Source organism: Meles meles, chromosome 7 (genome assembly GCF_922984935.1).
Source record: "Meles meles chromosome 7, mMelMel3.1 paternal haplotype, whole genome shotgun sequence".
NCBI classification, from domain to species: Eukaryota; Metazoa; Chordata; class Mammalia; order Carnivora; family Mustelidae; genus Meles; species Meles meles.
The window spans coordinates 55,886,975-55,901,098 of record NC_060072.1 but is presented as its reverse complement, the minus strand read 5'-3'; the positions used below and the strand labels follow the sequence as shown (position 1 = coordinate 55,901,098).

Genomic DNA, 14,124 nt, shown 5'->3' with positions numbered 1-14,124 from the left:
ATCATTTTGTTGTTAGGACAGTATGCTTATCTATATACCGGGGATCAAAACTCTTTCCTCCAAACCATAGCACTTTCTCTTGGCTGAGTGACAGTAATGGGATAGATATGCCTCTTAGGCTGTCTACGAAAATTCAGCATGGCTTGCACAATATTTGTTTTAAAGAGAGAATGAAGTCTTCAGACATTTTTAGATTATTAAGTAAATTATAGATCAGTTAAAGAATGTTAAAGGAATGCTAACATGATTCAGTAAGATCAAATATGTGAAGACCCATTCTTCTCACAGACTGTGGAACAGCAGAAATTGGTGGGGCACCTGGACAGCTCAGTGGGTTATCTTCCGCCTGTCTTCCGCTCAGGTCATGATCTCAGGGTCCTGGGATCGAGCCCCACATCTGGCTCTCTGCTCAGCAGGGAGCCTGCTTCCCCCGCTCTCTCTCTGCCTACTTGTGATCTCTGTCTGTCAAATAAATAAAATCTTAAAAAAAAAAAAAAAGAATTGGTGAAGTCAGTCCACTATATAGACTAAATGCAAAACGTATAACAGACTTTTCAGAGATGATCATTAAGTACAACTTTGAATATAGTGAAATGGTTTAACTTAAAGAAGGTATAAGAGCACATCCAGAGGCTAAGTTGAGTTTACCTCTGCGTGACCAACCTATCCATTTTTAAATGCCTCTAGTCACATTTTATTTGCAAATATGAAATACATGCTATCTTCCTTTAATTGACCATTGCAAATTGTCTCCTGATCTGTACAAATTTAAATTGTAGTAGCGCATTATCTTCAAAGTGAAGTTTACATTTAATAATTCTATATTCAGATAGGGAAAACAGCTTTTCTGTAAAACTAAGTGTCTGCTTCTCTTGATTTTCCTCCTATACCAGCTACAGGCCATACAGTTACCGGCACTTTGCACCCCCTACCACACCCTGCAGCACAGATGTTTGTGACAGTGACTATGCTCCCAGCCGGAGAATGACCTCAGTGGCAACAGCCAAGGGCTACACTAGTGACTTGAACTATGACTCAGAGCCTGTGCCCCCACCTCCCACACCCCGAAGCCAATACCTGTCAGCAGAAGAGAACTATGAAAGCTGCCCACCTTCTCCATACACAGAGAGGAGCTACTCTCATCACCTCTACCCACCGCCGCCATCTCCCTGTACAGACTCCTCCTGAGGAGGGGCCCTCCTCCTCTGACTGCCTCCAATGCAAAAATGTAAATACAAATTTGGTTGAGATCTGGAGGGGGGGAGGGAGCTATTAGAGAAAGATGAGGCAGACCATGTACAGTTAAAAATTATAAATGGGGTAGGGAATACTGGAGATATTTGTACAGAAGAAAAGGATATTTATATATTTTTCTTAAAACAGCAGATTTGCTGCTTGTGCCATAAAAATTTGTATAAAAAATAAATTTGTACTAAAAGTTTTATTTTTGCAAACTAAATACACAAAGCATGCCTTAAACCCAGTGAAGTGACTGAATATAAAGGAAACAGAAATAATAAAGGCATCACTGACCAGAAATGTCTGGGCTTTATTGATACCAAAAAAAAAAAAAAAAAAGAGAGAGAGAGAGAGAGAGAGAAGAAGAAAAATTTAAGTCCATCTCAGAGCAGCAAACCACAGATACTTGGAAGTAACCAAATAGCCTTCATGTTAACTAACATTTGAGGGCCAACAAGTTTAAGAAACCACGAAAGGAAAAAAAGGAATTAAAACTAACTTTGGATAAAGGGCTTTGTTTTCTCTAGGAATCCAATTATTTTAGTGAGGAAAATAGGTATTTATAAAAATCCCTTCTGGGTGTTGCTATTTTAGGAGATAAGCTGTCTAGTAAGACGGTGTGGGATTCTGTGTGTGTGCAAGTCTTCTGTCCCTACCTTGGAACCCACAACCTCTGGCAAAAGAATTAACTTTTTCACTAGGTGTTTTTACCTTGCTTCCTCCCCCAGCAGCTTTGTAGGCCATTTTGCCAAGATATCACAATTTATTCACAGCTTTTTATCTGAGGATTGATTAAATGGAATTTCCTAAATTAAGGTTGCATTTTAATATTTCTACTAGCTCCATTCCTCTGTAGGCTTAGCTCTTCAATTTGACTGCTGTTTTTGCATAATGATCAAAGGTTAGACATATTATTGCTCCTCTTCCAAGATTGTTTTAATGCTCATTAAAATCTCTTTTTACAACACATATAGGCAATGTTTAAGAATTACAAATTTAACCATTATGTTTTTGTTATAAATTAATCATATATCCTTGCAGTACTTTCAGCACATAATATCACAATATGAAATCATTTATATATATATGTTTTTTTCCTAGTAAAACATTTAAATATGTTCCGGTTAGAGACAATCTATTTAAAAAGAGAATTTTTTTTGTTATCATTAGCTTTTCCCTTTATTAACTGTTTGTGACATTTTCATGTTCTTAAGGTCACTTTTTCTCAGAACGATGTCTGCATACATACCTCTTTTAACGTGTGACATGAGTTTAATATCTTCCTGTTACCCAATGTGAATGTTAAGATTGTTTTCAAATTATCCACAAATTATTCTTATACTCACCTCTTATATATTTTTGTATGTTCTCTCCTATCCCGTTATGGATTAAGATGATTTAACAAATTTATCAATATGGATTAAATGAGAAGGACAACCTAGTAACTTCTCGGCTGTCAGAACTTGGGTGGAGGGGAATAATGGAAGGCTCCTACATCATCAGCCTGCCCCACGTGGTCCTTGGGCTGCTGCGTCTTCAGCTCTCAAGGGCTGACGTGGGACAGTTCTAGCACTGCTCTGACACCTTGTCACAAGTCAGTTTCCTGCTTTTTACCTGTTTCCAGCACTTCTCTGCTAAAACTGAAAGTGTTTTTAAACTAATGTATTTTTACTTTAACAGATGTCAGTCAATTAGTTACCAAATGATTTTTTTTTTTTTTAATTCTGCCTTGCTGAGGCCTCCTCTCTGGATTTTAGGGCCCAAGAGAAAACAATGGAAGAAAAGATTCAGAATTTTGGCAGGGATGAAGTAACTTTTTAAGCAATTAAAAATACCTAAGGAATCTTTTTAAAGAGGAAAAAAATGTGGTTTCAGAATAATGCTTAGATTGTTGGGGACACCTTATATGAATCAGGTGCATTTGATTTTGCATATAAATAAATGGTGATCCATCAGTGTCTTGCATTTCAGGCGAACAAGCATTAACTCTTCCTGTTGGTAAACAAAGTGCTCACTGTTTAACAGAATGGACACTGGAGTTGTATTCTGTGACACGGGGCCTTTGATGCTTAAATGAAGATAGAAAGGTTAGCAATAACTGGGTATCAATTAGAATTTGAGAATTCTATATGTTTACATTTTTATTGTGCATCTTTATCCGGTGGGCTTCCCATGTGGAAACTTGCACTATAATGAATTAAGAAGAATACTGCCTTGTTATATCTCAGTCCAAGTGCTTGTACTGCGATGGCAATGGCCTCTTCTTGCAAAATACTGATTTGTGTGCCAATTTGTTTGAAATTATTGAAGGCAGTTCCGCTTAATCTCAGGATCCTCTTTCTGGGGTATTTGAGATGGATTCTTAATGTTTTGGGGAGGGTACCTTTAAATGAGAGAATTACAAAATTCAGGAAAGATTGGCCCTCAGATTACGTGGACAGTTAAGCATAAGTAAACGCTTTTGATTATTAGACACAAGAGGTTTAATTGGAGAAACTGAAGATAAATAAACATGAGCACAAATCAGAGGAAAAAGTAGAAAAGGATTTAGAATTTGGTGTGTTGCTATATTCATTATCCATGAAGAAAAAGAATAAAATGTTGTTAGAGTCCTTAAATACTGAAGTATTTAATTTTGAACATATGCCGTAAAGTATGCTTATTTACTGATGTGATTAAAATTATCTGAGAAATGAGGTCTAGCATAGCCTACTTTTTATGCACTATGTAGTAGACTAGACTTCACTGAGGTGGTCTTTTAACTCTGAACAGTGGCCCAAGGGATTTTGCTGCTTAAATCAGATAACAGCATAGTCACAAGGAGAAAAAAAAACAGAGAGTTAAGGGATAGAATTCTCGGTATTAATTTTTCTTTCATGAAATTTTATTATGCCTTGACACTTGCCGCTGCTCTTCTGTAGTAAGCTTAGATGTCTGTCTAGCAGAAAGTTAGTTATTTTAATATAAAATACTGTATGATGGACCGTCAAGCGCTATTATGACCCTTGAGAATAGCTGTTCTGAAGGGATGATATATATTTAGAAATGAAGACTTTATAGTGCATTTTTCATCTATTGGCCATTAATTTGGGGGCAGGACTTTTGAGCAATAAAATTTTAGCAAATTGAGGATTATAATTGTTCATCATTTTAAAATACTCTACAGTCAGTAATTTGTATAATGCCAACTCCAACTTAGTATATAAAAACAGCCACCATCTGCATTAGGTAGCAATTAGTTTTGGGGCAAAATCTTTTTGTTTTGCCATCAAGGCCTATTAATGAAGAATACTTCAAGCCAAGTTAGTAGCTGCAGCTTAGCTAGCCTATTAATGAATATGTATGTTTGTGCAACCTGATACCAGCCATCATAATAGACTACTTCTGCTTCTCTGTGATAGTTGTGCTGGTGGAGTCCTGTGCCCAGATTCGATTCCTAGAAATGTTTTTAAAATTGTTGTTTCTTTTGCAGGGGAAACTTGCCACTTCATTGGATTGGCATGCCATAAGAGTTGCGTATTGGTTACCATTACACATCTAACAAAAGTGAGAAACAAAGTCTTGGGCTTTTCATACCCCAAGCTTTTAATAAGCTTAAGTCTGTATAATGACATACATAGTATGTTTGGAGTGTGGCTATGTGAATATCAGTTGGCCAGCAAATATTTGGGCATCCACAAATGAGACTATACGTGAAGTGTAGACAGGGACTGAGTCATGAGTTTATAATCAAGTGTTGTTTAGAACATGTTCTCAGAATTCTTGAACTCAAATTTAGTTTTATTTGGTACTCCTCTCTTTATCCGAAGCCTAAAATGAGCCAAGAGAAATAACAGATGATTTTAGAAAGTACTGGTAGCATATGTGTGGTTCCTGACTTCTGGGATGGCATCATTTCATCATAGTCCCAAAATTTGGCTTTTGAAATTTTCAGTTTTAGGGGATAACGTTTTACATTTATAGTTTAAAATTTTTAAATTATGAGCATCATGAATCCATATACTGAGGATATTTCCATTGGACTTGATTCTGCATCTCATTAAACTAAGCCTGCCCCTGAGTAGAAGGGGGTAGTCAGTAAGAATCTTAGATCTTACTGACTACCCTCTCCCTCCTTCAGTCCAGGTAAATTTTACTCAGTTTTTCTTTTTCATAAGGCATCCTTAAACTGTTGTTAAGTTTATTGCTGGAAAAAATCTTCATGACTTTACAGATACAACTATAAACTATGTGATTTCTTGTACTCAGAGTAGACCTAACGAAAACTAACTTGTAGATTTTACCATTATGTAGGGTTTACCCAGAAGTTTACACCAAAGATTTAGAAACAGTGTGCTTTTGCTTACGCTTAACTGTTCATTTTTTTAAACAAATATAAGCAGGATACATATATATACCTAAATATGAATAGTAAAAGAAAAAGAAAGTGAATAAATCTAATTTTACATGAAATTAAATATCTGGGGTTAGTAGGAAAATTTGAAAAGAGTTAAGAGGATACCAAGAAGCTTAAGCTGGACTAGCCTTATTTGCAAGTGAAGGATCTGGTGCTGCTTTCAGATGTTTATCCTTTGTGTTTTTAAATTTTTTTCTTAAGCTTTAATCTTTGTTATTGTCTTAAAGTCAGCTGGTGTTTCTTGTTCATGGACTTTGGTACGATGGTGCTTTGCAAGGATGTATTTATATTTTAATGGCCAACATTTGGTCAGCCCTTGTCCACTATTCACTTCCCCCTTTTTGTAAAATAAGTGCTTTAATTGTAAAATATATAAAAATAACCTTGTATAAATCCCCTTTTGATTATTACAATAAGCTGAGTTGTAACAAATGAAATGTTGATTTTTATAATAAAAGTGGAAAATAAAAGTGTCATTTCTTTTTAGCAAGAAATTAAAACAGCTGATTGTGCTTTGCTGTGACTAGTGTTTCAGAGGCAACAAAACCCACCTTTATTGTTTACATTTCAAATAAAATACAACCTTGGAAGAGAGGTTTGGGAAGGCCTGTTGCATAGTTCAGTGTTTGGCCATACCTGTATTGGGAACAGAATAAGGAAAACATTTTGTGCTTCCTGCCCTGGTTTTCATTCAACTCCTGGAAGGAGCCCCGCTGTGGACGCCGAACCTCCCCCTTCTCCAAATTAGCATTAAAAATGGACATTGCTCCTCCTGATGCAGAGTCCAGTATGCTATGATACCGAAGAGTAGCAGAATATAGCACCTCAAAATATGCCACTCGGGCTTCTTGATTGTTTTGCATCAGGTAGGCGCTTTAAAAACAGATACAGATAGAGGCTTTCTTTGAGCTCCCCTTATCAGCCTCTAAAAGGAACACACTTGGCATAAATCATAAATCCCCTCCTGGAGAGTTTCATCAACCAGGGGAAATTGATTCTTATCACAGAAAAGGGGACTAGGAAAAACAGCCTGACAAACTTTGCTACAACTTTCATACCTTCCACCTGCTCTCCTAGGGGCCCATTCATCTTTCCTGAAAGTCACTCTCCTAAGAGGCCTGCATCATCCCTCACCTTTTCCTATTAATATGCTATTTAAGCCTGAATCCTAAGCCATTTTGGGGAGTTTCTCGGTATTTCCCATGTATACATAAGATGTACACATTAATAAATTTCTTTCTCTTATTAATCTGTTTTTTATTACAAGGGCCTCAACTAAGAACTTAGATAAGGATAGGCAGAATATTATTTTCCTCCCCTACAATACTCTTTACAAAGAGAGGGATGAAAGAAACAATGAGGAAACCTCTACTTGAGTCAAAGTTTGCTGGCTTGACAGGAAGAGAGGAAAGCTTTATTATCTGGCATTAGTTAAGCTCAAACATCAGGGGTTAGATGGAACAAATGTTAGTGTAAAGGTCTTTTCTCAGCAGATGCTCTTGAGTAAGTGAGTTTACCTTGACTTATTCGCTGACCCCTCCCAGTCTTCTGGAAAAAATCATGAGTTGTGCTGTTATCAATCTAGTCAAAGAGAGGAGAGGCAGAACCATGGTGGATTTGCCTAATTTAAAGGCAGGCTCAGAAAGGGAAGGACAGTGCAGGTTGTTTCCTGTCATTCTCTCTGCAGGTGGGTTTTCTGCTCAGTTTTTACAGCCTTTTTAATTTTAATCCTTTGCTTCCGGTACAGTTGCATTTCTGTAAATTGAAAATAAAAGGGGAGTGACTATTGACGAGGTTCAGGACATGCTACCCCAAAATGTGGCACCTTAGCGCAGTCACTATTTTAAACTGAAGAAATTTGAGAAATGGCATGTGCAGGAAGAACCCTCTGACCTTCCGCTGAAGCAAGTCACAAACCCAAATGTGAGAAGTGCCCTCCCTGTACTCAGAGGAAAAGCCCATCCTTACCTTAGAATACAAAGGGACACAGAAGAGGAATCTGAACAAGCCGGCCTTGCTGAGTTTGTCCCAGTTTGTTAAACACAACCCATACTCACCACCACCCCTGTCCTCCTCCCCAACCCTGCAAATTATCTACCCAAGATTTGCATTTGTAAATTAATCATTAACCACCATATAAAGCCAAACTTTCCCCATTAAGAGGCCAAAAATAAGGGACAATTTTGCTAAGATTTGTCCAGCATTTACTGTGCACCCCAGGTACTATGCTAAGTGTCCCCTCAATAACTGATTAATACCCAACATTGACAGGAAATGCCCAGTTTGAGTATGAAAAACTCTAGTGCAAAATTTTGATCAGAGGCAGTTGGCAGTGGGTGGAGGGAAAAGGACACTAAACGGAGACTGAGATTCTAATCTCTGTTCCATTTTAATTAACTGCCAAGGCATGCCTGAACTCATTTAATCTCTCAGTATTTGTTGGTATTAGGCTCTAATAGAGTTTTCTGAACCTTGACTCTTTAATTGGCCAGTTCCACTACCTGTTCCAGAGAGCTGCTTACACCTAAGGCACTCTAGGCAATGAACAGTATTAAAGATAGAGTCTGCTGGAGGCCAAACACCTGTGAAGTGTGCTATTCTGTGCAGATGTCTGTTTGAGGAGTCCTTCTCTCTTGGCCCCTTCTCTAGTCTTGCTCCGCATTCCAGAGTAATTTATACCTCTCACAAGAGACTTAGTGTGCGGCCCATCATACGCTACCTGTATGGCAGACAAAAGATTATTTTAAGAGCTTTTTGACTTCCGATCATCCTACCAAAAGCTCCCCCACTACCATTACCCAATTTCACAGGCTTGAAGACTTAAGTGTTTTGTCCTGTAATTAGAACTCTTTTCTCTTGGGGGTTCTGTGGGAAAGAAAGGATTAAGGGACCTCCAGTTTTATGCAATACTGTGATTCTTTGTTGGGTGCAGATGTATATCAGACAAAGTTTTTAAGCAAGAACTCGGTTTAGATCTGGAGCTATTTATATTTTCTATGATGTCAATTTTTGTCTTTTATGCCTTTGAGGAGTTTGTCCATTTCCTCTAAGCTTCAGTTTATTGGCCTAAAGTGTGTCTCTTATCCTTTCAATGTCTGTTTTAATTTCTGGCATTGGTAATTTGTGTCTTGGTCAGTTAAACTGAAGGTATCTCTTTCTTGATTTTTTTTTTTTAAATCAGCTCTTGTTCTAATTTATTCTTCTCTATTCTATGTCCGTTTTCTGTTTCATTGTTTTCTCATTATTTCCTTCCTTTTACTTATTTGGATTAAATTTGCTAGCTGTTGAAGACGAGAGCTTAAGCCACTGATTTTAGACCTTTTATGATAAAAGCATTTAAAGCTATATGTTGTCCTCTAAACATGCTTTAGCTGCATCCCACAAATTTTGATGTATTCATTATCATTCAATTAAAATATTTTCTTTTTGTTTTTCTTTCTTTTTAAAAAGATTTTATTTGGGGGCGCCTGGATGGCTCAGTGGGTTAAAGCCTCTGTCTTCAGCTCAGGTCATGATCCCAGTGTCCTGGGATGGAGCCCCGCATAGGGCTCTCTGCTCAGCAGGGAGCCTGCTTCCCCCGCCTCTCTCTCTGCCTACCTTTCTGCCTACTTGTGATCTCTGCCAAATAAATAAAATCTTAAAAAAAAAAAAAGATTTATTTGACAGAAAGAGACAGCGAGAGAGGGAACACAAGCAGAGGGAGTGGGAGAGGGAGAAGCAGACTTCCCGCCAATCAGGGAGCCTGATGGGCTCAATCCCAGGACCCTGGGACCATGACCTGAGCCAAAGGCAGACGCTTAATGACTGAGCCACCCAGGCACCCCTTTTTTTGTTTTGTTTTGTTTTTAAAGATTTTTTATTTATTTGACAGAGATCAGAAGTAGGCAGATTGGCAGGCAGAGAGAGAGAGAGGAAGGGAAGCAGGCTCCCTGCTGAGCAGAGAGCCCAATGCGGGCCTCGATCCCAGAACCCAGAGATCATGACCTGAGCCCAAGGCAGAGGCTTTAACCCACTGAGCCACCCAGGCGCCCCTGTTTTGTTTTTTAAAGCAGTTAAAACATTTTCTAAATTTCACTTGTGATTTCTTTTGAACCAGGGATTATATAAAAGTATGTATAATTTTTAAATATTTGGGGATTTTCCAGGTACCATTTTGGTACTTTCAGATTTAGTTCCATATTGGTCATAAGTATTCTGTATGAATTTGACTCTAGAATTTATTGAGACTTGTTTTACAGGCCAGACTATGATCTATCATAGTTAATGTTTTATGGGCACTTGAGTAGTGTTAAGAAAATCACGGGCCCAAAATGGAGTAATTTATGCTAGACCACATCAACAAATCGGGGTATAATGCTTAACTTAATTGCAATTTCACCCTGCCCCAGAAATGTAGTCTCAACCTGTCAGGAATTTTCTGGTCAGCACCAATAAGGTAATCTGTCCCATGGGCTCTCCCCATTCTCCAAAGGAGATGAAGTAATCCACCTCATAAGATCCTTTTGTTCCCCAAAGGAAGGTGACCTCACCTGAATTAATCCTTTTTCCTGTTTATAACTTCCTTGACCTCACCCTAATTAATCCTTTTTCCTGTTTACGACTTCCCTGTCCTGCCTTTAAAAACCTTTCCTTTTCTGTAGCCCTTTGGAGCTATCCTCCACTTGCTTGATGGGATGCTGCCAATTCATGAATTGTTCAGTAAAGTCAATTAGACCTTTAAAATTTACTTGGTTGAATTTTTGTTATTTAATAATAATATTCTGCAGTTGTTGGATACAGTGTTCAATAAAGATCAATTAGGTCAGTTTGGTTTATACTATTGTTCAAGTCTTCTAGATCTTTGCTGATTTTTTGTTTTGTTCTATCAATTACTGGGAAAAGAGTGTTGAAATCAACTGTAATTGTGGACTTGTCTATTTCCCCCTTTCAGTTTGTCAATATTTGCTTCATTTTGAGCTCTCCATGATTTGGGATCATTGTCTTTGTAATTCACCTTTTTATTATGTAATGTCCCTCTTTGCCACCATATTTCTTGACTTGAAGTCTACTTTGATATTAATATTCCCATTCCAGCTTTCTTACTAGTTTTGCATTTATTTTTTCTATTCTTTTACTTTTGACCTACATCTCTTTCATGTTTAGACATAAAACATAGCGTATAGTTGGGTCTCATTTTATCAATATTATTTCTGCCTTTTAATTGCAGTTTTTAGCCATTTCCATTTAATGCAATTTTTGCTACAGTTGGATTTTTGTCTGCCATCTTGATATTTTCTTTTTGTCCCATCTGTTCCTTCTTTTTCTCTTGTTTGGCCTTCTTTTGAATTGTATATCTTTTATGAGTCCAGTTGATTTCTAGTATTAACTTACTACTATGCTCAGATATAGTCATTGCTGTATGATTTACAGTACATGTCTTTACTTTGCTGTGGTCTATTAGAAATAATATACCACTTTGCGTATAATATGAAAACCTTACAACAGTCTTGTTTTTGTTTTTTTTTTTTAAGATTTTATTTATTTACTTGACAGAGATCACAAGCAGACAGAGAGGCAGGCAGAGAGAGAGAGAGGGAAGCAGGCTCGCTGCTGAGCAGAGAGCCCAATTCGGGACTCGATCCCAGGACCCTGAGATCATGACCTGAGCTGAAGGCAGTGGCCTAACCCACTGAGCCACCCAGGCGCCCCACAACAGTCTTGTTTTATTTCTCCTTTCCAGTCTTTTGTGTTTTATTATCTTACATGTTCCACATGTTATGTCAAGATACATTGTTTTTGCTTCAATCAATTATCTTTTTAAAAGATTTATTTATGTTCTATTTTTAAATTCTCTTTTAAAAAAATTAAACATGGGTAAAATATTTTTACTTACCCATATAGTTATTATTTTTTGGTGCTTTTCATTTTTTTTTTATAGATCTGGGTTTATGGTATAATTTTCCTTTGGGCTGAAGAAATTTCCTTTGGCATATCTTATGGTCTGATCATGACAAATTTGGTCTGATCATGACAAATTGTGCTTTTGATTGTCCAAAATGGTTTCATTTTGCCCTCACTTTAAAACAATTTATGACAGCTTTATTGAGGTATAGTCAACATACAATAAACTGCATGTATTTGACGTATACAGTAGTTCATTTTGTGTTGTATACACCCACAAAATAATAAGACAAGGTAATTGACAGTTCTGTCATCTCAAAATGCTCCTGCCTCTTTGTAATTCCTTCTTTCCATCCCTCCATTCCCAGGCAATTGATGACCTGTTTTCTGTCACAATAAATTAATTGCATTTTCTAGAATTTTATATAAATAAATTTATAGCATGTGCTTTGTTTAATTTTCACTTAGAGATTCATATTCATGTTACAGTATATACCAATAGTTCAATCTTTTTTTTTTTAACTGAATAGTATCCCATTATATGGATATACCACATTTGTTTATTCATTCAGCTGTTGATGTTGTTTCCCATTTAGGGCTTTCACATATATAGTTACTAGATTTGGTATAAGTTTTAGACCAAATTCATTTCTTTTGAATAAATTCCTAAGAATGAAATGGTTGGGTGAGCTGGTAGATGTTTAACTTTTAAAGAAACTGCTAAAATGTTTTCCATTTTGGAAATGTAAAATTTTACATTCTGTTTTTCTTGAGTGAGTTTTGGTAGTTTGTCTTTTAAAAAATTTGCCCATTCTGAGGGTGCCTGGGATCAATTCCCCCATCAGCCTCCCTGCCCAGTGAGAAGTCTGCTTCCCCTTCTCCTCCTCATGTTGCTCATGCTCTCTGTCTCCCAAATAAATAAAATCTTAAAAAAAAAAAAAAGAAATTTGTCCATTTCATCTAAGTCATTGAATTTTGGCATATAATATTCTCTTATTATGCTTTTAATATCTGTAAAACCTGTAGTAATGTTCCCTCTCTCATTCCTTGGTAATTTGTGCCTTTTCTCCTGATCAGTCAGGCTAAAGATTGTATTAATCTGCTCAACAAACCATCTTTTGGTTTCATTGTTTTTCCCTATTTTTCTGTTTTCTATTTCTTTGATTTACTTTATTTCCTTTCTTACACCTACTCTGCATTTGCTTTTTGTAGTTTAAAGTATAAGCTGAAGTCCTCAATTGATGACCATTCTTTTTAATGTAGGTGTTCAGTGCTATAAATTTCCCCTCAAGTACTAAGTACCTCTGTAAGTATTTAAGTTCTCTTCATAAAGTCTGGTATGCTATGCTTTCATTTTCTTTAAGTTCAAATTTTCTCTTTAACCCATGGGTGAGGATTATCTAGATATCTTTCTATTACCAATATATAATTTAATTCCACTGTAATCAGCAAACATACTTTGTATTATATGAATCCTTTTAAATTTACTGACATTTGTTTTATGGCCCAGAATATAGTTTGTACATGTTCTGTATGCATCTGAAAAAGATGTGTTTTCTACTATTATTGGTTTTAATGCTCTATGATGTCAATTAGATCTAGTGGGCTAGCAGCGTTGAAGGCTACAGTATTCTTACTGATTTTCTGTCTACCTGTTCTATCAGCTATTGAGAGGCATTGAAATCTCCATGGTTGTGAGTTTGTCTGTATTCCTTGCAATTCTATCAATTTTTGCTTTGTGTACTTGGAGCTGTTAATAGATTGTAATACTATGATTTATAATAGGAAATATGTATTTAGTCTTTGTCCCTGCTCCTCCAGGCACAGAACTAATAAAACACTTGGAATTTCCTAAGTGATGTGAGCAATGAAGGTGTTTATTGTTATGTTAATGAGGCAACTTTTGGAAAGTCCCTAGGTAACCTATGGATGGGTTGTCAAGGGAACCAACCCTGTGAATTGAGGGGGTGGAAATTTCAGTCCCACTTCCTGACTCTGGGGAGGGGAGAGGGCAGGAGATTGAATCAATTGCCAATAGCTGATTATTTCATTAATCATGCCAGTGTAATGAAGCCTCCATAAAAACCCAAAGGATGAGGCTGGGAGAGCTTCCAGGTTGGTGAACACATATAGGTACTGGGAGATGGCACACTCAAAGAAGGCATAGAAGCTTTATGCTCCTTTCCCCAGGCCTTGCCCTATGCATCTGGCTGTTCCTGAGTTCTGTCCTTTTATATTAGAGCAGTAATCTAGTCAGTGAGATGTTTCCCTGAGTGCTGTTAGCTGTTCTAGCAACTTAATTGAAGCCAAGGAGGAACTTCTGATTTATAGCCTATTGGTCAGAAGCCTAGATGATGTCTAAAGACTGTGTTGTGGGGGGCAAGGCTCATGGGACTAAACCCTTAACCTGTGGGATCTGATATAATCTCTGGGTAGATAATTGAATCGAGCTGAATTATAGGGTAACAGCTGGTGTTAGAGAATTTCTGGTGGTGTAGGAAAAACACACTGAAAGATGCATTAATGTTAGAATTGTTATGTCCTCTTGATGAATTGACCCATATTATTATTAAATGACAATTAGTAATATTAATATTCTTTGCTCTGAA

At 37.0% G+C, this 14,124-nt stretch overlaps 1 protein-coding gene and 1 long non-coding RNA gene across 2 annotated transcripts in view; one reads left to right on the top strand and one right to left on the bottom strand.

Moving 5' to 3' along the window:
* Positions 1 to 6,105, top strand: part of LRP6 (LDL receptor related protein 6) — a 175,962-nt gene extending 169,857 nt beyond the window's left edge. The window contains exon 23 of the mRNA XM_046011596.1: positions 894 to 6,105. Within this exon, the coding sequence (XP_045867552.1) occupies positions 894 to 1,188 (295 nt within the window). The 3' untranslated portion in view covers positions 1,189 to 6,105. The remainder of the gene's footprint in view (positions 1 to 893) is intronic.
* LOC123946232 lies at positions 5,884 to 7,699 on the bottom strand. Its single transcript, XR_006819611.1, has 2 exons — positions 7,153 to 7,699; positions 5,884 to 6,271 (listed from the first exon to the last, which is right to left on the bottom strand). It is a non-coding gene; the product is annotated as an uncharacterized LOC123946232 (long non-coding RNA).
* Positions 7,700 to 14,124: the final 6,425 nt, after the last annotated feature.